The sequence below is a fragment of the Camelina sativa genome, chromosome 2, assembly GCF_030686135.1.
Source record: "Camelina sativa cultivar CO46 ecotype springtype chromosome 2, ASM3068613v1".
Lineage (NCBI taxonomy): Eukaryota > Viridiplantae > Streptophyta > Magnoliopsida > Brassicales > Brassicaceae > Camelina > Camelina sativa.
The window spans coordinates 15,330,163-15,357,590 of NC_141881.1; the positions used below are offsets into that span (position 1 = coordinate 15,330,163).

Below are 27,428 nucleotides of genomic sequence, written 5' to 3' on the forward strand. Positions count from 1 at the left end.
TTGATGATAATCCTGTGGGACTGTGATGGAGTAGAGGAGCATACTTGGGAGCCCGAGGCGAGGATGAAGGCAAGGTTTAAGAAGTGGTTTGAGAAGCAGGCCGCGACTTGAGCTTGTCTAGCCGGGTCCCAGTTGTAGTCCGTGGCTGGAGCGGGTACGAAGTATTCCAGCCCATCTCTCTTGATACTTGGTCGCTTAGGGGTGGTTGGTTGTGCGACTAAGTACCAAGATGAGGTGGTGCTCGGGATGCGGGTTGATGGATTGGATTGTTGTATCTTATTTTTCTGTTGTATTTTTCGTTGAGGTTGTAACGATTATGACATTTTTGAGATTAATAAGATGAGTATTTTTCTTTATGTTGACTGTTGTTGTCATGGGAAAAAGAGAAATAGCTCGGGTTTTTATTTTTGGAAGTTTCCATAAATAGAAAGTTTCCACAAAAGGAAGATTTCCAGAATTAGAAAGTTTCTAAAAAGGGAATTTTTGTGGGAAGTATTAAGGTAGAACTAGCCGGGAGATACTCGATGGCATCAGATTTTTTTTACTCAAGGCCGTGTGGGCCCAACTCATGTGATACTGATAGCTCAATGGACTTTGTGGCCAGAGAGTGGGAGTGGTATGAGGGTTCGGATGACGATCCGAGAGCGCGCTCGAGGGTGACGACCCAAGAGCGGGATATTTGAGACTCCCTGGATACCGTAGCTGTGAGCCGCAGCTTGGCAGTGAGCCGGTATATCTCGAGGGTTGCAACCCGAGAGCGGGGGGAGTGTGTGTGAGTGACTTCCTAGATGCCGTAGCTTTAAGGCAGATGGCCTTATAGCGAGCCGGCATGATTCGTTGGTTGCGACCACGGACAGGGGAAGCACTAAGTTGTGAGCAAATAGTATTTTTGATGCGAGTATATTGGCTAGAGGGAGACCTCATGGTTCAGTCAGAGGTGTGCGGGCTGTTGCGACAGTGCACGGGAAACCTTGGCTGACGGTATTTAGTCCGGTCGGGGACGTGCGGGCCGTGTGGACGGTGGCACGGAGGTCCTTGACGGATGGACGGTGTTGCGGGATTCGAGGATGAATCCTTGTTGGTGGGGGAGAATTGTAACATCTGCGAACCATTTTTTTTATGGTTTTGGTGTGGGTGTCGATCGACACCCTTGGTGTATCGATCGACACCATGTTTTCCGGTTTGGTCGGGTTCATTTTAATTGTTGTTTGGTTCGGGTTGGTTCAATTAAGAATCCCTAATCGTATTTAGAAGCGTTTTAGACGAATTAGGGGTTTTGGAAAGTCTCTTTTGGTCGCCGTTAAGTGAGAAAAAGAGAGAAAAGAGAGAAAAACATTTCTGTGATTTTTTTCTGGGCATGGTCTTGGTGATTTGGGAGAGATCTGAGGCTGTAGAGGTGATAGTTGTTGCTGGGAACGAAGGAGAAGCTTATGGAGGTGTTGATTCTATCGTTTCTCAATCCAATCTTCCTGTTTTTGAGGTGAGTGCTTGACCATGGTTGATCTAAGCATGAGATCTCTTTTGTTTGGGTGTTTTCTTGTTGTTTGTGTTGTTTGCTTGCTTGGGTTCGTTGTTTTCGTGATTCCCAGTGATTTCCAAGGTGTTTGGGTGAGTTTGAGACGGTTTCTAGATGGATTAAAACGGAAGTTCGACGTTCGTGTTCGCGCAGATCGTGTCTGCAGAAGTGGCATCGATCGACACCTTAGTAAGTAGCATCGGTCAACACCTCTTTGGTGGAGCATCGATCGACACCTTTTAGTATCGGTCGACACCGGTTTGATGTATTGCTTGTGTTTTGTTTGTTTGCTTAAACATGAGGGTCTCATATGCTTATGTGTATAACCTAATAGATGGGAGGACGGCCTCACTAACTATTTATGATAATACTTACGCATCTCAATTGTTGTTTGTGGTGTGCAGGTAAAGGAAAAGTGTGATCGTGGAATCAAAGGCGATGAGGAGGAGGATGTTCTAGGGGCTTGATTGATTGTGGTCTAGCTATTGTTAGGTTGCTAGAATTGGGTTGATAGAGCATTGTAGGATGTTGGAAATTTGCTATTTCATTGTCGGTTTGGATTATTGCATTATTGATTATTGGTTTATTTATTTTGGAATTTTTATTGGATTAATGGAATGGTTTCTTTGGTTATCCGCGGTTGTTGATTATTGCTAGAATGTTAGTGGATATGGGACCACTAGTGAATTATATGTTATTAAAAAAAAAAAAAAAGGGTTGTTTCAATTCCTTCTCTTTCTCTTGATGAGCGTCGTGACCCTATGTGCCTCAACTTTGGGGCTGTTTTTGCACGCCACTTGGTTGATCTGTAAACCAAGCCATTTCTGGGTACTAGCACTAAGACCGAGAGTGTAGGGAGCCTTATCACCGCTATTCTTCAGTTCATGGAAATCCCTACTGATGGTTACAGCGTTGTCACTAAGAGAATTCTCATGGATGAGAAGTATTTGAAGAGTACACATTGGCTGAAACCGGGTTTGTTGATGAAGCAGGGGAGCACTTTATTCGCCTTCTGCGACCTGATCTTACTACCATTGGTGGTGATCATGAGCAGTTACATTTTTTCCCTTCTGCTGATGACTATGTTGCTTGTCCTCCTTCTCGTCGCCATCGTGCTTTGCGGACTGCTACCGCTGCTCCACCTGCTACTAACCCTGCTGGGGGTTTTGAGATTGGTTCTTCTTTTGGAACCGTGGCACTTGAGTTTCCAGAGCCGCCACAGGATCCTGCCACTATGGACCAGGGAGCTCATCAGACGTATGTATTACAGAAATTTTAAACTTATTCTTTTAAAATTATTTGTTAAGGAAATTTAGTATATAGAACAACATTAAATTATCTATCAAAGTAATTCTATTAAGTAAGGTATTACAATTTTCTTTTTAGACTACTTATCAGTTCTTTTTCCAAGAAAGAAAAATATAAATAAATATAATCTATCTTAATTAATTAACAAAAAGACCAAATTAAATTGATTATGCGATAACTAAAACAATGTTCCTATTACTATAGTAACATATTGTTTAAATATTACAAATAACTTTTCTATGAAACATCATATAACAAATATATATAAATAACATTATGAAAATTAATTTTCTAGACATATGTTAACAATTACATGTACATCTATACTAGTATAATTGCAACACTTTTTGCTCAAAAATATGTTTTTGGAAATATTTGTCATTGAATGCCATTAAATGCTTATATTCATATCCAAACAAGTTTACTTAACTCTCTCTACTATCATTATAACCAAACACAATTAAAATATGTTAAATATCCATATATATAATATTCTACAATTAATATAGATATTTAGAAGATTTATTCCAGATTAAAAAAAAATATTCTCCTATCATCTCTTTTTGATTTTAAAATTTAAATGTAGTGAATCATCATATAATACATAAATTTAATAAAAATGAATCTTTTTCTTGATATATTGTGATTTGAATTTTTAAAAACGAACATATCTTACTCAATTAATATGTGTTTAACATATATACATATATAGTAAATTTATCATATATAGTAAATTATAAAATTTTAAGAAGTTTATAATTTATATTTGATATATCTAAACTTAATAAAAGTTTAAAATTATGAATATTTAATTATATTAAAATTTCCAAATAATACAAACGAGTTATATTACATGACGGGTTATATATATGACATGACAAGATTAAATCGATAATACTAAAAAAATTAAATATCATTAATAAGATAGTTACGGGTTAAATCCTCATTTTACTATTTTAACAACACCAATATAAAATATATCGAATGAAACTAATTTAATTAAGATTATATTAAGCAAATATTATTGTGCGGTATACCGCGGATTATATACGAAATCACTAAAATTAACAAAATAGTACATTAACAAATTTAGCATTAAAATAGTATATTAACAAAAACATTTATGTAAAAAACTTACTCCGCAATATACCGCAGGTCATAATCTAGTTTCAAATAAAATTGAATAGAAACTTCATTCTTCATTTCAAATTAATAATATATATATAACCCACGCATTGCATGGGTTACTTTCTAGTATCACAAATGGTTCAACTATGAAACGACCCGACCCGTTTTTTTTTTAAACAATAAATAATAAATATAATAATAATAATAAATACTCTAAACTAGTGGTCCCATAACCACTGCCAACCTAACCACGACCAAACCAAACAGCGGAAAATAATCAATACCAATATCCATTAAATATTCAATAATAAATAACCAATATTAATTCATAATAACTAATTCAATAACCAAATAACATGAAACATAAAACCAGCAACCTAGCAATGTTCTATTGACCCAGCTCTAGCAACCTAGTAATGCCAGACAACAACCAATCGAGTCATTAGAACATCCTCCTATTCATTGCCTTGATTCCACGATCACACTTTGCCTTTTTACCTGCACCACAAACACAAATTGAGATGCATAAGCATTTTATAAACACTCAGTGAGGCAATCCTCCCATCTACTGGGCTATACACACAAGCAATTGAGATACTCTAACCATCAACAAACAAACCATGCACTACATCGACCGATGCCAACCTTGCATCGACCAACATCATCAGAGGATTGCATCAACCGACGCATGATCTGCATCGACCGATGCAAGGTTCACTTGCATCGACCGATACTCACATTGCATCGACCGATACTCACATTGCATCGACCGACGCATGCTCGATATTCTACGAAAAACCCTAGTTGCATCGACCGACGCCTTCACATGGCATTGACCGATGTTCCTAGGTCAAATCGCGCCGTCCTCGCATTTTATTGACCGATGCACAAAGTGCATCGACCGGTGCACATGCCGAGCATCGTTTTCCCCGAAGCTTCTCGCCGTATCTTTGTTCTTATAAACGTCAAACTCGATACCAAGCCACATGAAAACTTCCATAGCCTCTAATACGTTCTAACAAGCCAAACAACACAGAAATAAGTAGATCAGAGAAATCTCAAGCTTAGATATGCCATGGTCATGCACTCACCTTTGCCAAGAAGATTATGAACCTTAAACAAGCAAAACAATGCTCCTAGGAAGCTCCTACAACGATCCCAGCTACAGATCTCTACAGGAACAGCCTCAAATCTCCCAAAATCCTCAAGAACACTCAAGAACTTTTCTCCCTTTTCTTTTCTCTCAAAACGGCCAAAACTCGTCTAATGACGACAAAACACGACTTAAGAATTTTTTTCCTAACCCAAAACACAGCGTTTAACTTAAACTCGTCCACAGAGAACCAACCATGCATCGACCGATACATCACCAGAATCGACCGATGCACATCCCTAACCGAGATTTCGGTTCGCAGATGTTACAAACTGGCTTCAGATGAATTACTCTAGGACAATATATATCATTGACAATCACAATTATGTGGCTTGTCATAAAATTAATCTGAGATTGTGTCTACAGTTTAAATATTCCTTAGGGCCAATAAAGTAAATATTATTCTATAAGAGTGTGGGGCATGAAAAGCATTTGTTAATGTATTATTACATGGTAAAAGAATATAATCAAAACTTTCAAAAATAGTATATAAAAATAAATTAGATATAGAGGCAATGATCTTCCTATATAAAAATAAAAAATAGTATATAGAAGCAAAATACCCTTTTTCAGTTTGCTCTTTTTTCTCTCCCAAGTTCAGCCGCCGCCCGAAAAAAGTAGATTTCTTCGATTTGGCCTCTCCAGCTTCCGGGCTCCATGCCGGAGCTGTGAGAGGGTGTAGTTCTTTGACTTTCTTCCTAGTCTTTGTTCTCTTTGGTTTCGTTCCATTGTTTTAGGTGTTGTAGCTGTTGTCAAAATTTCCTTTGAAACGAAGATCGATTGAAGAAGGGGAATCCATCGGCGGTGAGATCTGGTTGTGGTAGAGACGGATCCGTGTGTTAACGTTTTAGTCTTGGTTGTAGCTTGGTTCTGGTGGTTATCTTGCGGCTGGTGGTTTGAAGGAGACGATCGCTCGTTTCCTGGTCTGGTATGGTATCTCTTTCAATTCTCTCTTCTTTGGACTGCGGGTTTTGCAATTAGGCTGTGTTGTTGGTGTTAGTATGGCTTCAACCGATGGTTTCAAGTTGCAAAGAGAAGTTTGTTGGTTTGTGTCCTCTCTCAAACTTGCCTTCTCTGTTGGTTTGAACTCAATCCTTAGTTCTTCTGCACTATTAGGTCTCCTGGCTAGTCAGTGTTTGCGCTATATGCTAGGTTTCGTTCTTTCTGCTTGTCAACCGGATTGTATTTTGTTGCTAGCCATCTACTAGCTCACTCCGGCGACTCTTTTGAGTTGTGGTTTTGGGTTTTAGGCATAGCAGTGGAACCGTCTTTCAGCTGTTCTCTTGCGAGGAGGTCACCAGTTTTGATTATGTAGATGGTTAAAGCTGAGTCGACGAGGGCCCGCGTGTAAGAGCTGTTAGTCCTCTTTGGCTTGTCTCAGGTCGAATCTCAAGGTTTCTTCTTTTTCCCTAGTTTGGCTCGCTTTCTTCCGACTGGTCTTGTGCCACTGGATGGTTGTGGCTTCTGTTTCTCTGATGTCGTTCGAGGTTGCTTTCTTTCCTGCCGGTGCTGACGATGGTTTGTCGATGGTGTGCTATCATGGTTTATAGCACTTCCGGTCTAATTGGTACTCTCCAGTGTTTACAGGTTCTATGGGAAAGCTTGTGAGTTTTTTTCTGGTTCAGTTGGGCAGTTTTAGCACTTTGTTTATGTTTATTCCTTAGTGACCTGTTTTTCTAGGTTGTTTAGTCTTTGTATCTTTGCTTCCGAAAGTGTTTAACTTGCTGGCTTATGTCTCTGGAAATGTGTAACTTGCCAGCTTATGCTTCCCTTGTTTGGGCTTAGTCTTAAGTGATTTCTATGCTTTCACCTTTTTGTATTCAACAGATGTATCTGTTCAATTATAATATAAATTCAGATGACAAAAAAAAAAAAAAAGAAGCAATGATCTTACAAGACTACAAAGTGTAAAGTAATGTCACAAGGCTAGAAAAAAAGTAGGATCGTATAGTAAGCGTTATAAAACATCAGTCATGCTTATTGATTATTATGTCATAATAAATATACATAGTATATACTGTACACTGGTCATGTATGTCCCCAATACACATGCCAACAAAGTTAAACATACTCAATCTATTTCTCTCCTTCCTCATCAATTCTCTCTTCAAAGCCGTAACAACTTAATTCATCTTATAGAATCTTTGGATCCTCCTCACATGGGCTCTATACCATTCATCTTTTTTTTTCATTTACAGAGATCCAAATCTCAGACGATTGAATCAACACATCTCCTTGATCTTATGATCAGAGATTACACTATCAGAAACTTCAACATACATTTCAAGACTGGCACGATTCAGAAAATTCATCTTCCTTCGAATTTCTCCTCCATTGATATCAATACGGCTAGGTTTAGATGCGGCAGTTTGAGATGACACGGTGCAACAATCGGAGAGTTTCACTTAGGTCCGGGCTTGACGGTACAGCCATGTGTTGAGAGAGTGATGCTGGTGAGACAGAACTTGGATTTTAACTGGTCTTCTTATCTTTACTTAACCGGTTACAATTTCCAGCTCGTGTCTCCAGTTCTCGGTTTATTGGCTTACAATTCTAACCCGGACGGTGTGGCTTTGAACCCTTATGAGATTAACGAAATGGGAACGGAGAAAACACTATTTTGATCAAATTCTTGAGCAGCAAGGCAAGCGGTGACCCTAAACCTAACACGAAACAGAACTCATCTCTATTGTGTGCTTGCTTCACAAGTAACGGTAACATAACGTTTAGAGAGCAAGTTTCCGCCTACGTTTGCTTGGGAACAAGACAAGGCCACTACGCGCTCGTGACTAGAGCTCACGAAAGTGGTGGTGGTGCCGTGTAGTGTTATGTAACTTGTGAGCTCGTGACTAGAGCTCACGTAACACTACAATTGATATGTTGTTTTCCAATTGTAGTGTTAATTGAACTTGTTTTTTCTATTTATGTTGGATTGTGTAACTTGTAAGATCTTCATATTGTTTAGGAGACATAATATGTGGAAATAATTAATTAACTGTTTAAAAATGAGTTATTAAAAATATTGTACCGCCCTTTAAGTTGTTTTGGGCTACTTGCTTAGCACCTTTTGTAATTAAACAAACTTATACATTCAACTCCATTTCAAACTTTTTGAAAATAATGACAAACGTACGTATATATACAATACCTTTGAAACTAAACTTAACAGTTTTTCAATGTCATTTTTTCGTGATTGCTGATACCTAGTGCATGCTAACAATTTCTCACTACATCTACATAAACATGTATTTAACCTCGTACAAATTTTCGTATACATCAGGCTGAAAAATAGCATATGTATTTCAGTATTTGGAATCTTATCCATATACGCATCTCATCTTCGGTGTCAAAGTGATCAGTAAAAAAGAAAATGGTTTCGTATCATCCATGTTAAACATTTTGATAACCTTTTTACGTACATATATATACCCATCATGTGACAGTTTGAGACCTTGTATAATCTAAACTATATAATCATACAGTTTTTTTTTTTTTTCGTTGGATTCTAGCTATCTCATGTATGTTTAATGTATAGCTACTGTATTTGTTTACTCGGTGTGGCCCGTATACATGTTCGACCACCATGAACTACAAAGAACGGATCACCAAATCGAAGAAGAACATGATCAGTTCTTGATCAATGGAATAAAAATTGACATTCAACATCAGTTCTTTTCGATTAATTACAAGACAACAAATTATGGTGAAACTGAAATTGATTCATTATTCAAACCAAGCAATAAACAAAAGAAAAACATCCACATATAACTCTATATTACATTCTTGACATCGAGATTTAAATATGGAGTTCCCTCCGTCTGGTTAATTGCATTCTCGTTGGGAACCTTCTCCCATAAACTTCCATTATCAATTTAGGTTTACATTATGCGCTAACCAATACGTGATCGTATTCGTTGGGGACCCTAAGTTAAAGGATACGGCTCAATCTTTCTTGAGTACCAAGCTGTTGCGTTTATATGCAAACCCTAACCATCTCTCGATTTCCATTTTGCATGTAATGGAGATGGGCCAGTTAACCCCAACTGTAATAATTTCACGCTTAAATTCTGAATATCTGGGAGTATTAGGATAAAATATCTCACATTCGAAATTGAGTAGGATATTGGCATATATATGATATGGATATTTCCACTGATCATTGTCAATTGATTTAAGTTGAAAGCTTACAATCTAATACGGTATCAGAGCATAGTCCGCAAGTACTCAGTCTAATCCATAATCGGTCCGGTCCAATAGTTGGTCCAACGATTCATATCCGAACATACCGATCGAGATCGATACCTAAAAAAATCATCATCTAATTGGTATATATATATATATGATATGGGCCTCTCCACTCATTTTCTGTGGAGGTCCAAAATAAACGCATTTTCTATTTCCTAAAATTAACACATTTTATATTTTCTTTTGTGTAAGTAAATATGCAAAACCCTAATCATATTAGGCTCCCCTTCTTTAGATTGTTTTCCGTTTTGATTTTGTGGCTGAGAACATGTAATACTAAAATGGCTGATTAAAAGCAGAAGATGAACAACATTAATATATCAAAAATAAAATTACAAACTCAGTTTTTATTATTTTAAAAAAAAAGGAAAAATTTAGGATAATAATCTAACAAACACGAAACTGCAAAGCTTGAGTTCTTCTTGAGCAAGTAGGAGTATCATCTTGTACTTATGTTGATTTCTTATTCAATGGAATCTTTTTCACTTTAATCCCATTTTCCATGGACACTCTCGCTGTTAAAGCCAGTGATATATCCATTTCGGCGTGCTCGTCCTCCTCCTCTTCATCAGATATTATTATAACATCATTGGGGGCAGAAGAAGCGCCTTCTGATGGAGCTTGATCGTGCGGAGCCTGTGGTTTCTCCAGCGGCGGCAAGGGATCCAAGTTCTCTAATACAGGCAAATCAGAAAAAATGAGACTATCCGTCTCTCGTTTTCTTTTGTTCACTCCATCTTTGTTATGCTCTCCGCATAGACCACCACCATCGGTTATGTCACCGACAGATCCATTACCGATTTGGCTGCCACCTACATCCATGTCTCTAAGGACATTTCCTTGGCCATCAGCGATTTGGCTGCCGCCTACATCCATGTCTCCAAAGACATTTCCTTGGCCATCAGCGATTTGGCTGCCGCCTACATCCATGTCTCCAAGGACATTTCCTTGGGGTTGATCAAGGACGACGTCCTCATCACCGATTTGGCTGCCGCCTACATCCATGTCTCCAAGGACATTTTCTCGGCCACCACCGTTTTGGCTACCGCCTACATCGATGTCTCCAAGGACATATCCTTGCGGTTGATCAAGGTTGTCCCCATCACCGATTTGGATGCCGCCTACATCGACGTCTCCAAGGACACTTTCTTGGGTTTGATCAAGGTTTTCCTCATCCTTAGTGGTTTGACTACACAGCTCCGACCAAGCGGACGAGGCTTTAACACTAGCTTGGTAGCGAAAAGGCAAGCGGTTGTGTGTGGAGCTCAGGAGATGCATAAGATTATCAAAATCTTTTACCAAAAGCGGTCCGGGTTGTGCCATTCTAACCATGCCGTATAAATCCTTTGACCCATCCGGAAGCGGGTTCTCTGCGGCGTAAAGAACGTCGGCAATTGCTCTCACTCTCTCAAGCTCGTCTGGCAGTTCACTTCTTACTGGCTGTCTGTTCTTAATGGTTTCTCGAACTTCTTTATAAGCTCCATATTCTAGAAGGAACTTGCACTCTTTGATGAGTTCTTCGTCTTCCATTGCTGTGCGGTTCTGTCCTTCTTCCGATGACATGATAAGATGAAAGCTTCGGAAACGGGGAGAAAACGAGAGAGAGAGAGAGAGATAGAGAGAGTCAGTTTTGGTTTAAGACAAAAAATGATAGTTTTTCTGATGGAGAGAGACACTGGTTTTATAGTAAGAGTTATTCAACATTTTGCTGAAGTTTCTTTTATAAAAGGAAACATATTTTGCAAAAAAGTAAACACATAATTGCTTAAAAGGAAATACATTTTGGTAAAGACCAATCAACTATTTAACATGCATACTGTGTTTTATTTCATGGTTGTCAATATAACTAAAACAGTCAAACAATTATTTTGTTTTGGGTCTACTTCTGGATTTCTATCCTTTTTAGAGATTTACATATATAGAAAAGCATCACACACAGTGGAATCTCTAACTCAGCAAATATACAACTAAGGATACCATCATTATCCTAAAACTAAGGATACCAATTAACTCAGCAAATATACAACTAAGGATACCAATTAACTATTTAACATGCATACTGTGTTTTATTTCATGGTTGTCAATATAACTAAAACAGTCAAACAATTATTTTTTTTGGGTCTACTTTTGGATTTCTATCTTTTTTAGAGATTTACATATATAGAAAAGCATCACACACAGTGGAATCTCTAACTCAGCAAATATACAACTAAGGATACCATCATTATCCACATTTACTATAACTGTATGACTAGATTTCTTTAAAAAATTTGCAAAAAAGTTATCATTTTAAATCATTTCTTTTTAAACTCTTTTAAGTTTGAAAATGTAAAAAAATATACATTTTAAAATTTTTACAAGCCCAAAAAAACATAATTCAGATCCAGTGAAAAGTTTACTAAAGCCCAACATGAACATTGCAGATTAAAATAACCTCACTCGTGACGGACGGTTGTGTTCACTCGATTCAAGTTTGGACGACTGAGGTAATCCAAATACATGTAATGAAGATTTTATGACCGTTACAAATATTTTCATTATTAGGTTAGTACGATCCCAAAGCTAGATTATTTTAATTTAAACAGACTCGAAGAAGACTGTTAAGACCGTTATAACTTTATTTTCTCAGATTCGGATTTTTAAAAAAAAATTCATTTGATCAGTTTCCCTCTCACGGTGAACGGTGAAGGAAAAGGTCTCTAAGAGAAGATTATCTAGGAGACGAGTTTCGTTTCTATGCATCCCTTTTTCCAGGTTCATATTGATCTTTCTCAGATATTTTGTCTTTGTGCGAAAATTATCAGTGCTAATGTATGGTGATGAGCCTTTGCTGTTTTGGCTGGATTTTGTACGGAAGTGTTCATGGTTTGACAATTAATACATCATTTCGCAGCAGAAATCAACATGATGTGGTAAGAGAAACATGAATGCATCAGAGTATTGTAAATTTTGATGCTCTTGTTCCTAATCGAATCAGCTCAATTAGATTTTTGTGTCTTTAATTCAATGAACAGAGGTGATTTTTCAACATGGAAGGAACTTGAGGACCATTTGAGCCAGTAAAAAGTTGCCAAAGGAGATAAAACAATATATCCACTTTTACACCCAGGTTGGAGATCTTGAATTCATCTCTATTCATGTCTAAACACATACATGCATACATTTATACATTCATGTGTGCATACATGATACATGATACATGTATTCATACGTTCATGTATATTTGCTTCTTGATTTATTGCTTCTTCTATTACATTGTAAGCTTGTTCTTGTTTGTTTGTTTGCTAATTTCAACGTTTCTTACTCCATTTGCTAACTTATTTGCTTAGTTCTTTGATTTACTTCATAGTCTTCATTGGACAGCTTTCTTTGTTTCTTACTTTAATTTATTTATTCTCTGAAAACAACATGATTTGTTGATTCAACTCCACTAAGAGATTGAACATAGTGTGCCTTTGTTTTAGTATCTCATATATTATAAGAAAATGACCAATAAATGGTGGGTCTCAATCAGTTTAATGAGGAACCAACAATGTTGATCTTTTCGAAGAGGTAATTTTGAAAAGTGGTATGGAAAATGGTTAGTTTTTGAAATTCTCTCTGCAAAAAAAAAAAAAAAAAAAATGAGGTTTTATGGAATGTATCAAACACTAAATAAAGTCTACTTATTGTTGTAATAAAAAGACTAATTTTACACCAACCATCACTAAAATCACAAGTGAGACCAGCCTTTTTCTATTCTTGGAAGCGTCCTAGAATCTTATTATATAAAGCTTGATGTCAAAGTTACTCATTAACAAGACCGTGACACGTGTCAATGGTATCATTCAGATGTTAATACATGTCAATTCTAAATTTATTAGAATTTTAAAAATAAAAATATTATAAGGAAATTATATATATATATATATCATAAAATTCAAAATTATTATTGTTTACTTATTTTAGTTTTAAGTTGCTTACTTTACAAGAAAAATGATTACTTTTTATATAATATTAAAAAACAATTGTGAAAATTATACAATTAATTACTGTTTCTAAAAAAATGTAAATACTCACCTTTACATAAAAAAAGATTGTTGAAGTAAAAAAAAATAGATCGTCTCATATTTTTTCACCAATCAAATAATTTATTCAAAAAGACTGTTATAGTAATATATAAGATATGAGTACGTAAGATTAATATATGCGTTTTTGTAACTATAAAAATGTTAAAGTGAAGAAACATATAATAAGTTATTTAATGTGTTCATAAAGACAATTTTTGTTAGTAGTAAAGACTAAAGAGTATATTTAACAGTATAATATATTTGTATGTACAAATACACTTTTAGTGGTAATGTAAATAGTAGATTTGTAAATTGATATACATTAGTGTATTATAACAAAAAAAACTATTTTCTATAACTAAAAGTTTATCTCTTTACTTTTATATATTGTTTTTATTTATAAAAATAATTAAATATATATTTTTTGTTAAATTTAATTTTATTTTGACTTTGAACTAATCTACAACTATTTTCTTTAACTAAAAGTGTATCTATTTACTTTTTTTTTTCAACCAAATAATAAATTAAAAGTAAATTCCTCGGTTAGTTGTCTAAGATGGAGGGAAGGGGTTTACAAAAGAATCTTTAGAGATAATAGAACATGAAGCACGGACAAGACAATATGCCTTAGTATTTGACGCATACGAGATGCAAGAGATGGAGAATAGTGGGAAAGACTCCAACGAGTTAAACTCATCGAGCAGGTTGGAGAAGGACGGCCAATCTTCAGGGGACTGCACCATAGTGAGTAACTCAGCACAATCAGTCTCGAAATGTTGACAAGCGATCCCTGCAGCATGTATCCGCTCTGTGGCCCACAACAACGCTTCTAACTCCGAATGTAGGGGAGGGGCTCCGTTGTAACACCCGTACCGCCGCAAAAGACGGAACAACATGTAATCCATCCGGTTTGGCCAAAAATGTTTCTTTCTTTAAAATTCACCAACGAATAAACTTCAAACTGCAACTCTTAAACTTACTAACCTGGGAAAAAAGAAAAAAAGAAGGGGGTGCTCAGTGAGGAGATCAAACTCTGCCCACTAGACATACAATAATAAAGTTCCAAATATAATCAAAAACTATTACTTAGCATAGATTCAGAATGTTTATCAAGCAAACAACAAACAAACATCTTAATTCACCTTAATAACTTTCATCTTATTTTATGCACTTCTGTGGCAACTACCACATTCAAACATTTCTGTTTATTTACATTACTTAATAAGTTTTACTTTCCTTATAGGTTTGGCCATTATCACTTTTTCTGGCTCACAAACCTCATTCCTGAAAGACCACGGCCCATAGCTCGATTCTTCCCGTACTGCTCATCAGCGGTTTATGATCTGCAATGAACCCGTTGGTCCATTATAGTCCAACATCCTCAAGTATCTTTTCCTTTCTCATTCTCATTCTCATGTATGTTCATAATTATATTTATAATATAATATATAATATAATATATAATATAATATATAAGTTATTTCATAACATCATATCATGTAGCTAAATGTGCTTCACATATATCATGTTACTAACAACCTACTTTATCATGCACACAAATCCACACAAACACGTTCAATTAACAAACAATTCCTGAGTCTATACTCAGTAACTATCGAAGAGTATATAAAGAAAGAGGTTACTGTATATCCGCAAATACCACCCTCACCTTAGCCAGAAGATCCGCTTCAACAACAACCCTCAATCTGCAGCGGTATAGATAATCTGATCAGAATTTTATATCTAAAATAATAATCTATGATTTAATCTAATATCCAAACCAACTTCTAAATCTTGATAAACTGATTTGGTATTCCTCCAATTAAATTAATTAGACCATAATCTAATAATTTAATATACCATAATTCCACTTTCACGTGTTTGGTTTCATAATCATATCTCAACTCAAACCAATAACAACCCACACTCCCACACGTGACCACCAAACCATACGCAACTCACGTCCACATGAATTAAGTTACGGTTCTCGTCTTACAAGTTATGATTCATTGGTTTATACTGGTTTAGATTGGTTTAGACACGGTTCAATATTCGAAGCAACAAAACGCAACAACACACGAGCTTCGCCATTACCTCTTTACAACTTTTCTCGACGGACATGTGCTGTGGCTCCAAGAGAAGGTTCAGCCCATGGTGGTTACGTCCTCATGGCTCAACAACATACATCAAAAGCAAGCAACAGATCGTGAGACAACGTCATAAACTTCATGCGCAAGTTACAAAATAAATCTAGGGTTTCCTTACCCATAAGGGTTGGACGATGGCTACGGCTGTTCCGATGACAACACCTGACATCTCCGGTGACATACGGTGGCGGACTAACCAGCGGTGGTGATAGACGGTGATCGTCGAACGACTTTCCTTGTCCCCGAGTACATTATCCTCTCCTTCTTCTCCTTTCCCTCTCGTCCCTTTCTCTCCCCTTTGATCAGAAGTTCTCTCATGGCCGCTTATCTCTTTGCTTGGGATGAGAGCAATACAACAACGACAACAACCACGATGCCAACAACAACAAGGCAACGATAATGATGGTAAGCTCCGACGGGATTAGGGTTCCCAACTCTCCTCTCTCGCCAGAAACAAAGACGGCGCCATACGTGTGTATTTACATGTACAAGAGCATATAAGCAAAACGCAAAACCCTTGTCGTTTGTACTTTTAATGGCAATTGGGCCTAATGGGCTCCAATTTCAAAATCGCATACATTACAATATTGGGGTGTTACATCCGTCTTAGACACTTGGCCCCAAAAACAAGGTTCGCTCCTCACCAACGCAACACCACCAGCCCAATCCTGAATGCACATGGTTGCTTTCCAAGTTTGAGTACACCGACTCATATGGAAACTCTCTGACGAGATCGGAGTCGAAGATAAATTCCAAACTTCACAAGAGCGAGGAAATTCAAAGAATACATGATTAATAGTCTCCGCAGAGTCGCACTTTTTACACCAAATATCATATTGAACACCTCGATGTATCTATTTACTTTTATAGATAGTTTTTACTTACTAAACCCGCACATCGGGTGGTCCTAATCTAGTTGTGTATATACATATATTGAAAAAATCATGGAAATTTTCGGCCTATAATTTCTTCTGATATTTAGAATCAAACTTTAGTTCTTTCGAACAAAAAAAAGTAACATTGGTACGAAGAAAAGATTGAACCCGTTTAACAAGAACAGACATACCGTATGTGGTTATTATGGGTGGCAACTACACCCACCACCTTAAACAACATATTTCCACGTAAAATATGCATTATAAGTTTTGTTTTGTTTTGGCCTTACATATAGTTTTGTTTTAAAAACTATATATAAACAATGTTTATACTTGAAAATGGGAGAACTTAAAACCATAAGTAGTTTGATTTGGGTACGTAATTCTTGTAAACAAAGAAAACAGACCGAACATAATTAAGAATCAAATTCATCAAATAACTCAATAAAGTAAAGAACAACTTAAAACCTCACATAATCAAACATTTAAAAAAACAACTACCACTAAAACAAGACAAAAATAAACAAAGAAGAACCTGAAACATCTACTGAATTGTTGATCCACAAACCCATCGGAAAAGGCTTCTTCATCATCGCCGTCTTCATCTTCTCATCATACTTAGTACACCTCCTCTTTAATCATTCCAAGTTAGCTTGCTTTATATATATGTAAGATCTATTAGTAAATAGCTACATATATATAAGTACATAGCTAAAATATATTCAATTCATGTGTGATATATATATAAGAGTAGCAATCTAATCAATACGGTGGCCGACCCGTAGACCAATACTGCTGATCATTTTGCTGTGGCGGCGGCAACTGAACCGAACCAAGAAGATTTGGTGGTAGTCCTTGAGCAGCCGCCATAGCTGCCATAGCTTGTTGCTGCCCCATCATTGGTGAAGACCCCATTCCACCACCGCCTCCTCCTCCTCCTCCTCCATTTCCTCCCTGAACAGGAGTTTGCATCTCATCCTCTTCCAAAGGCAGTCTCTCGTACGCCGCATTGCTAAAAGAGGCCGCCATAACCACCACAGGACCCGAACACAACAAAGGTCCTACTACACTGCCTCCGACCACCTGCCCTTGTCCTCCAGCTAGGTAAACACTTAATCCAGTGGCTGCAGGAGGCGCAGGTGGCGGTAAGAAAGATCCGGAAAGAGAAAGGATTTCAAACCGGCCGTGGAGGCTAACCACCGAGCCAGCTGGTGATCCGGGCTGACGTATAGTGACGTTAGTAACGTTCCCTGTGCCGCTCATAACGCAAACGCCTCTTTGGCGGCGTCTAGCGAACGTAGCCATACAGTCAACTATGTCACATCCGTCTCCGATCTCCATAACATGAGTTCGAAGAGCGTTTGCGCTGTCTCTTGTTATGATTATTGGAGCTTTAGGTTTGTTCTTGGATCCTGCTGGTCTTCCTCTTGGCCTTCTTGTCATCTGTTCTCCGCTTCCTCCACCGCCGCTTCCTCCTTCTCCTCCATGTAAACTCATCTCTTTACCTTCGCTACCACTGTTGTTACCCATGTTGTCCATGTTATCGCTTGTCTCTTCGCGATCCATCTTCATAGATCGATTCAATATTGACCCTCCTTGCTGCTCGTGATCTTGATCAGGGTTTCTTTGCGGCTGCTGATGATGGTTGAGAAAGAACTGTTGTTGTTGTTGATGATGTTGTTGTTGTTGTTGTTGAAGATGTAATTGGAAGTCTCTAGCGTGGAAAGGAGGAGGGAGAGAGCTTTGTGATCCATGAGATTGAACTGGATCCATTTCTATGTTGAGACTGATCGGTGAGGGAGAGATGAGAATTGATTTTGACCTAATAGAGACTCTAGCTAGGTAGAAGAGAAAACGAATAATAATGTTTTTCACGACAAATATCAAGCTGGATTTTTCTTCTTCATCTTATTCTTTGATTGATTTGGTAAGCTAAGGTTCTCTCTCTTTCTCTCTCTTTTTTTTGTCTTCTTATTCTCTTCTCTCTTTGTTTATAGCTTCTTCTCTTCTGTTGAGTTGTACTTGGGAGAGGAAGTGAAAAGGGCTTTTGGTAGGTTTCTATTTCTCACTCTCTTCTTTTGTAATTTTTTTTTTAATTAATTAGTTTATACTTGAGATGTGTTGGGGGTTTGAGGTGTCTGTGGGGGTTGTCTGCTTAATTTGCTTTGGTTGGTGATTGGTAAATTAGGGTTAGGAAGAGAGAGACAGAGAGGGAGAAGTGAAAGAGAGATGTATAGCTTTAGTTTTTTTTTTTTTTTTCTGCTTATGCTTATGACAATGACATCATTCTCATGTTTTAGGCGGTGCTTTGGTCCCTACCTCTACGCCATTTTTTCTTTGTATAACATTTCAATCGCTCTCGTTTACATTAACGATCTTATTTATTTAGAGGCTCTCTTTTTTCATTAGTAGATTTTACTCTTACATGATATAGATTGTTCGTTATTTTCTGATTCTAAATACTGGCAAAGACTTTTCAATAACTATAACTAGATTAGGACCCGCGGTACACCGCGGAACAAAATTATTTATAAATAAAATATTTAAATTATAAGTTGTATTTATTGGTTAAATATGTTATAATTATATAATAATTGTTAAATAAACCATATAATACCGTAATATAATTTATTTTTACGTAATATTTATTTAATCAACTTAATTAGATATGTCTATTCTCTGATATCGACAATATTAACAAAATAATAAAATGATGTTTTATCCCTGTAACACAGAATTAATGATATTTTTTAATTTATATAAATATCGTTAAAATCCATCCCGCTATATAACCCCATCTCGAGATATTTTAACTCACACTATATCATCTTAATTTTTAATATTTATTGTGTTTCTACGGTATAATATTTATCATATTTAACTTTTTAAAAGGTTTAAATATTTTTCATATTTAACCTTTTAAAAAATTTTAAAATAAAGAACCGGAGTAAACCAAATAAAAGTTTATAAAGTTTGAATGCCTGATAAATCAAGCTTTATACTCATTTGTATTCGGAATCATTTTGGTCTCTTTTATAGTATGACTCTGAACCATTGCCCAATTTTTTTAGACGATGTGGGATATTGTACCCGTATTTTTTTATTCATCTATTGAGTAATATATGTCCGTTTTTAAAATTTGTATTACATCATATGCAAGAAAAAATCATAACTTTTATTAACTAAATATATTATAGAATAATTTAAAATAATTTAAAGATAAATTCAAATTAAAAATGAAAGGAAATCATATATTTATGTTTGAATGAAGTAGAAAGATTTTCTTATTTTTTTAAAATTTTACCTATAATTAATTTTGAAGTTTTGGTAACTAATATTAAAGTCAATGTATTAAACGTAAGAACTTTCCAAAAAGTATTTTTGAGCAAAAACTGCTGCAAAAATACTAGTATAGATTCGAAATTCGATAGATATATACTTTTCAAATTTTTTTATTACATATATTTCATTAATTTTTAATATAAATCTATCATATAGTTATCCTAGTTCTCTATATTATAAATATTGGCAACCCTAGTAATCATAAATTAAAAAAATTGTTTAAATCAACTTTCATAACTTTGTGAAGCACCGATATATTTCATTTTTCAACAACCTATGTAGTAATTACACCTAGCATCATATCTTCAAATACGTATACATTAATAATTAAGTATATATAACTTATTTTGTATATACACATGTATTATTATGTGTATATAAATATACACATGTATAATTAAGTGTTTCTCTATAAAAATAAGAATCTTCTAACTTATATATAGGGCAATGCAGGTTATGGCCATGGCTAAGTACTAATTAAAAGTAGTGAGATATAGAGTTAAAAATGTTTTATAACATATATTATTGAACAGGAGCATGGGCAATTAAGTAGACAAATTTGATTGTAATAATATACTATATGAAGAAAACGATAGAGATTGCAATGCGATGTGTGGATATGGCATTGGAGAGAGTGAAGTAATAAGAAGACGCGAAGAAGGCGCTGACAAATCTCAAACCCAAAGGGAGAAAGCACGAGAGAGAGAGACAAGAGATTGTTGAATTGAATGTGCAGAGAGAGAGGATCGGAGAGGCAATGGCATGACTCTTGTGGACGCAAACCCATGTCTTAAAAGATGCTCTTTGTCGGCTCTCATGCGCTTTCCTTCTCCACGTGCCCTTCTCCCTCCTTCCTCTCGTTTTGCATTTTTTGATTAACAATCAAAGTGTATATATATGTTTGTGTTTTATAATTTATCTTTTAAAAGAAAGATTAATGCGAATTGCTGAAAAATCATTTGATTAGTTTGTGGTACTTTTAGAATTAACTATAATTCTATAATTTTATCTAGTATTCCTTTTCGGACGTTAGAACAAGACTGGTCTATTTGGTGTAATGGTTTATGCCTCATGTTGTTACTATATATGTTCATACACCGTACTGCATCAATTGTAATGAATTTACTGAATATTTAAAACCTTAATATCTAAGATGTTTAAAGTTTTCAAGATAACACCTCGGATCGTATGTCATCATCAAAACATATAAATCATCGCACAATATATAGTACTCAAATAAACTCATTTCGAACTATATGTCCAACGAGATTATTTAAATAGATTGATTCGTCTTATTCTATCATCGTGCATTATGGTGATCTTTGATTGATTCAAGATGCTTGGGTCTTAGTTTTTACCCTCCATGTGTGTGTTTTAATGCTAGATTAGTGTTTGATTAAGCTAGTATAAATATACAAAATTTATTGTTCGGAAGGTGTTTGATAAAATTTCCAAAAAAAAAATTCAGAGAGTACTTATATCATTCCCAGTCAATGAAAATTGATGATTAGGACTCTAGATGGTTAGTTAGGCTTGGAATTAATACTCAATGATCATTTGATTGCAAACGAAAGTTGTTAAATATTATATGATTACTAAAGAGATTACATGGAAATGGATTAGTCTAGATTACTGATCCAATACCAGTGGATTAGCATTGTTAGATTGGTAGAGATTCTTGAATTTATTTAGTGATCACTCGAGTCAATAATCTAAACCCGAAGAAGTACTAGTCTTTTATCCATTGCTTAAAACTGTTTAGTTTTGAATTGTTGATTTCCCGCTTTATTTAATTTTGAATCTTGCTAGTCTTTTGTTTATTATTTCTTATGTTTTGCCTTTGGCTTGTTTGATTTCAATTGCTTAGTTAAGTTTGTGTGCAAAAACCCAAACCCTCTTTATCGCTTGAATTAAGTATAATAATGGATTCCCTTTGAGTTGGTTCTTCTCCTTGTTGTTCAATACCAAGTTAAGATTTATGGTAATTGAACTCCAAATCTGGCGTAACACTAGACGACCTTTAGTTAACCACTAGAATAATTTAGATTTTACTAGTATGCTAAATGGTACTTTATCAAAAAGAAGAAAAAGGTATGTTAAATGGTAAAGCTACCACAATTTTTTTTTGTTTTTTTGCTATCACAAGTTTTTACAAAGTAATATACTCCTTAAACACATTTACGATCGGTGAACTTTCCATTAGATAGTACGTATACTCCTTTAATTTACACCCATTTTATCATAATTGGCGCTGAGTAGTAAGATATCATCCAGTTCAATATCACATGGAAAAAAAAAATATGCATTATTATTAATCGAAGTATACATTGTGCTTAGGTATTTTATATTTAAAAATAAATAAATTTGTTTGACAAAAAAAAAAATAAATAAATAAATTTATTCTTTACCTGGACCAGCTTATATATATGATGGTTGGCTAGAAAAAAACAAGTTAATACGAGAACACAGTTCCACCAAACGAGGAAGTTGCTGTTGATGGTTGACTCTATTTGATTGTTACCTAATCTCCAATATGACTCATAAGTTCTTAATTACATCGCAACTCATATATTAACATTAGATTATAATAAAATAAAATAAACGTTTGATTATAATCGCCCCCTTACAATATTTTATTCTTCTTTTTTACATTTTTATAATCCACGCACAATCCAAAAACAGTGATAGTTGATAAATGGTTCCCTAAATTTTTCACATTTTTTGAATATTAAGAATGTGATTCCCTTGTTATGTTACCATGCATATATTAAAAATTTATCATTTTCTTATATTTAGAAAAATTAGTTATATATTATGCACGTGTTAAGAAGAAAATTAATAAAATTTGAACTGTCATTTGTTTACAGTTATTTACAGTTATTTTCTTAACCATTTTATGATTATCATGCAAACACTCTTTTTATTATTGTTATTGTTACCATATTCCATCATTCCTTAATCTATAACCATGTATGCATACGAGAATACGACATATCAACTATTAAACTGTATTCTCTCCGGTTTTATAATATTTGTCGTTTTAGATTTTCAATGCAAATATTTTGTGAATATCTCAATTTTATTCATATTTTTTTAATGTTTAGACCAATAAAAAAAATTATAACATATACTAATAAAGTGTAAAACAAAAAAGTTAATAGTTTTTTAATTTATGTAAAAAAATTTTAAAAATAACTAAACAAAAATAGAGGGAGTATTATTTATGTATCAGTTTTTGTTTTTTAGTTTTTTTCATATATATTATATATATTATTAGGTACTATTATTGTTTGTTGGTTTGATAACGATAATTGATCCCAATACAAAGGATAACCTTACGTCATAGGAGTAGTACTATTTGAAGTGTGATTATTATCTACAAATAACAAAATCAAATAAAGTTTTTGGGAAATGAGGTCACTTTGCACTTTCTAATTTTTTTTCCTCAAAAGGCTTGAATCAAACAGCGTTTGAGTTAGAAGCTCGCAAAAAGAGAGTACTGCTTAGCTTTCAATACCGAATTTTACGGATTACTAATTGATTAGTTTAATAATTAAGTAGTTTACTAGATTAGGACCCGCGGTATACTGCGGGACAAATTATTTATAACTAAAACATTTCAATTATAAGTTGTATTTGTTGGTTAAATATGTTATAACTATATAATATTAAAATTTGTTAAAGTATGAGTATTGTTAGAAACATATTTGACATCAGACTCTGTATATATTAATACGATGTTCTGATCAAGATGATCATCTTGTATGTAACTATCAACAAGTTCGGTTAAACCATTTTTATTATATGACATGCTCTAATAAATCTATATATACATTTTCCAAGTACATCTATTAAATAAATCCTCAACTTCAGACTTATTTATAAGACTACCATTGAGTTAATTTTTAAAAATAAAAAACGGACTGGATTCTAAATTTAAACATCACTAACAGATCAAAGTCCAAGCCCATTTCATTTATACCCACTAGATTAATCGTGATCAATTTAAAATCGTGATCAATTTAAATTCTTAATTGTGATCAATTTAAAATCCACTAGATTAACCTATTGATATCCAAACCGAGATTTGTGTTGAAACCTCTTGATATCCAAATCTTTTCCTCCACCATTTTCGTATCTTACATATCAATAAATCGAAACAGAGTTAAATGTGAATATTCAACAATTAAATATAAATTAAACACAGATTTACTTGCCTTCTTCGCCGATCCTATCCGAGATTTGTGTTGAAACTTTGTGATACCCAAATATTTTTTCCCACCAATTACGTATCTTACATGTCAATCAATCCAAACAAAATTACAAATCAGTATATATAATATCCCATAAAGATACCATAAATAACAAATCACGTAATTATCTCTCTAATCCAATCGTAAGAAATATTTTTTTTGTACCGTAAAAATGTGTTCTCGACCTAATACGTTCCCTATAAATAATTATAATCTAACACTCTATGGTCCATAAGCAATCACATCTACACAAATCAAACAATATGGCTGCTACTTTTGCTTTTTTGAAAGATGTTCGACCCTTCAAAACCGCATGGAGGGTTGTTCTGTAGATTTCTGCCTTTAAATTTTTGCCTTTACAACTAATGTTATTTTCAAAGAGGTTTTCCAAAACATATACTGAGTCAACAACCTCTACAAAGGTAAATTTGACCCATCTATATTACTAGCTATTTCATTTACTGTTTCGAAACAATAATATCACCAATAGCTTTCATACAATAATTATGTTTTATTAAAAATGCAGGTACTTCTTACACAATAAGACCAATCATTCGAAACCCATAGAACAAATCAAATCATAATCCACGTCACTTGTAGAAACATTTATATTTTACTTAAGTTGTAATCTTTGGTTTTTTTCGTAAAACATCTGCTACTAAGAGTTCACTATATTTACATTATGAACGTTTTTGGATGTTTAAAGAAAAATTATTTGAAAGCCAAGTTATTTCCTATTAAACTGTTTGAAAAAAACTTTACTTTTTAAAACTGATTTCACAGAACGTAATCAACTTTGTAATACTAACTAAAACTAAAAAGAGAGAGATTACTAACCTCAGTCTAGAATAATTTGAAGATGCTCAGTAGTTTCACACGCCTCTAAACTTCACCCTCAGGAAAAACAAACAACAATTAGTTATATAAAGAGAATAACAGTTTCCTTAACAATAAATATGGAGAAATTAAACAGGATCATCAATTACTCACCATCTTTAACTTTCAAATTGATGAACTTTTACTGACACTTTTATTAGAGATTTCTTAGAATTTTAATCTACCCTGTAAAGTACACCATGTCTCATTAACATTATTTAAAAAATAACCATGTTTCTTAAGCAATCTGTAAACATGAATTGTACTTAGCTTTCTAACGAGGATAACATAGTTTAAATATTGAAGGGGAGATAGGAGGCGGTGGAGATGCAGGAAGGGGTTTCAACTTGGTGTTGGCAAAACTGCAGACAACTTTCAAATAATTAATTGGGGTGTTTTCTGACCTCCCCACTAAGATTTAAAATAGGATTTCAGTAAACCTGATAGGTGTGAAAAGTGAATAGGAACCATTAACAGGAATATCTCCAGTGAGAGGATTGTTCGCGGTTAGTTCCCTGCATTTGAAGATGATGTCATTTTCTGACTTAATGCCAAGATTGGTCAAACAATAATCAGAAACTTGAGAAAAGGAATTTGAGAGAGACAAAATTACACTCACAGAACTTGCAGCGTCGAGACAGCAATCAAAGACCTTGGGATTTCTCCAGATAAGCTATTGTTATTGAGACGCCTAATCATCAATAGCAAACGACCATGTCACGAATAAGTAAATACATATTAACCTTAGAATGTGAAGAATTAGTTAGTAAAATACATATTAACTCTGTGGAGATTCCATTTAAAAAATCTCCACAGAGTACTTAAAGGTACTATCTGATACAACATCCTAATCTCCTAGAGACCAAAACCTTTTCATTTAGTAAAAATAACTTAGCATATATTTGGCCACACCACACTACTTTCTGACTCCGGTAAATGTAACAAGACTTTGTACGAATAGCTTTTTAAGGAAGACAAACACTATCAAGGAAACTGAAGACGATAATTAGGCTGCTTATTAAGAACGTATTAAAAGAAGAGAGGTTAAATAAGGGAGCATACAACTGACAGAGTTTCTTAAGCCGGCCGAGAGTTGATGGGATAGGACCGCAATTGGAGAAGAAACCTGAATACGATGATACAATCGTCTGATGTAGAAATCCTCATGCGCCAAGCAGATCGGTGCATATCCCTATACACAACAAATTAGTAAAGAAGTCTCAACAACGCCGCCACAATAGAATCAGATTGATTTTCTGAGGAGAAGAAATGAAGAAATTGAACCTGGAGATTGTTGGTGCGCCACCAATCGAAGAGAAGGCGGGAGTAATCGCAGAGCTGACCAAAGGCGAAGAGCAAGACGTAGCTGAAATACGTGGATACAGCTGTAAGGTATGGGATCGTAATCATTGTTTCAGCTCCTCCGGCGTCTTCTTCTTCTTCTCCGATACTATTCTCTCCCTCTCTATCTCTCTCAAGATCTGGAAAAATCTGCGCCTGCTCTCACGCAAGAGAGAGAAGAGAGAGAGATTTTGAATTCAACCTTTGTTTGAGTTCTTCTTCCCTTTTGTTGAATAATCGGCATGAAAAGAACCAATCATCTTCTCCTCTTAAACATCAAATTCGGAAGAGGAGAAGAAAAAAATCAACTGAAAGAACATAAAAATTTACCTGGATTGATTGGATTACTTGGAATAGATCTGTAATCTATTGGCTATGAAAAAGCTCTAAATTTTAATTTGGATAAAGTATGTTTCTATTAAAACGATGAAGAATCATAACAATGGAATTTGATTCTTCAGGTTTACAAAACCAGATAGAAAGAGATGATTAGGAAACAAGATAGAAAGAGATGATAAGGAAACCGGATAGAAAGAGTTCGATGGTTGTCGGTGGAGACACAAAAGAATTTTTTTTTTTTTTTTTCGTGCAATGACAGTCGGATCAATATTTTTGGGCCCGAACGAGCCCATTTTTTTTTCTTTTTTCCATTGAATTGTTTTTATAAGCTAATGTATTATTAATATTAACATTTTAAAACAATACTAATAACAATCAATTGTTAAATAATAAGAATCAATTAATCGACTTGCACAAGTCTAAATACAAAAGTCTAACATAATATAGGATAAAAACAACAAATAATACAAATTCAAATTATATTATACTCATATATTTTAAATTAATAATATATATGTAATATTTTTATCTTTACACTGTAAATAAAATAGGAAAATTTAAAAATAGTTTATTTGTTGACTAAATAAAAGTTAATAAACATTAAGGATATATATAATAAACCACACCATATAGTAAATAGAAATTATACACTACATAATTATAGTTAATTCAACAAATACATAAAATATTGTTTACATATATATATGTAATATAATCAATAAAGATTTTTAAAATTTATTAAAGTAAAATATATCCCGCGGTGTACCGCGGGTAAATATTGAAGATGTTGTGTTGATTGAAGTTTTAACAGGTTTAGAACATGTCATGGATTCTCTGCTAAAACAAGACAAAACTG

At 34.6% G+C, this 27,428-nt stretch overlaps 1 protein-coding gene, 2 long non-coding RNA genes and 2 pseudogenes across 13 annotated transcripts; 1 reads left to right on the top strand and 4 right to left on the bottom strand.

The window, feature by feature from the left end:
- The first annotated feature begins 7,264 nt into the window (after positions 1-7,264).
- On the top strand, positions 7,265-7,929 carry LOC104748559 (uncharacterized; annotated as a pseudogene).
- Positions 7,930-9,644: 1,715 nt separating this feature from the next.
- Positions 9,645-10,964, bottom strand: LOC147948661 (uncharacterized). Its single transcript, XM_087477135.1, has one exon. It carries the CDS (start codon positions 10,911-10,913, stop codon positions 9,801-9,803), a length of 1,113 nt encoding a protein of 370 aa, XP_087333261.1. The 5' UTR covers positions 10,914-10,964; the 3' UTR covers positions 9,645-9,800.
- Positions 10,965-13,868: 2,904 nt separating this feature from the next.
- LOC147948662 (uncharacterized) lies at positions 13,869-16,012 on the bottom strand. Its single transcript, XR_015573703.1, has 3 exons — positions 15,494-16,012; positions 15,069-15,105; positions 13,869-14,383 (listed from the first exon to the last, which is right to left on the bottom strand). It is a non-coding gene; the product is annotated as an uncharacterized LOC147948662 (long non-coding RNA).
- Positions 16,013-16,825: 813 nt separating this feature from the next.
- On the bottom strand, positions 16,826-18,744 carry LOC104717880 (AT-hook motif nuclear-localized protein 26 pseudogene; annotated as a pseudogene). The gene has a single exon (XR_015579542.1). The product of XR_015579542.1 is annotated as an AT-hook motif nuclear-localized protein 26 pseudogene (transcript).
- Positions 18,745-23,714: 4,970 nt separating this feature from the next.
- LOC104717868 (uncharacterized) lies at positions 23,715-26,794 on the bottom strand. 10 transcript variants are annotated; one of them, XR_015579560.1, is made up of 9 exons: positions 26,564-26,794; positions 26,177-26,456; positions 25,955-26,084; positions 25,512-25,583; positions 25,333-25,407; positions 25,007-25,254; positions 24,854-24,898; positions 23,981-24,056; positions 23,715-23,901 (listed from the first exon to the last, which is right to left on the bottom strand). It is a non-coding gene; the product is annotated as an uncharacterized LOC104717868 (long non-coding RNA). The 10 variants fall into 10 exon arrangements; XR_015579547.1 differs by having other exon boundaries at positions 24,854-24,903; XR_015579557.1 differs by having other exon boundaries at positions 24,854-24,910.
- Between the last annotated feature and the right edge of the window lie 634 nt (positions 26,795-27,428).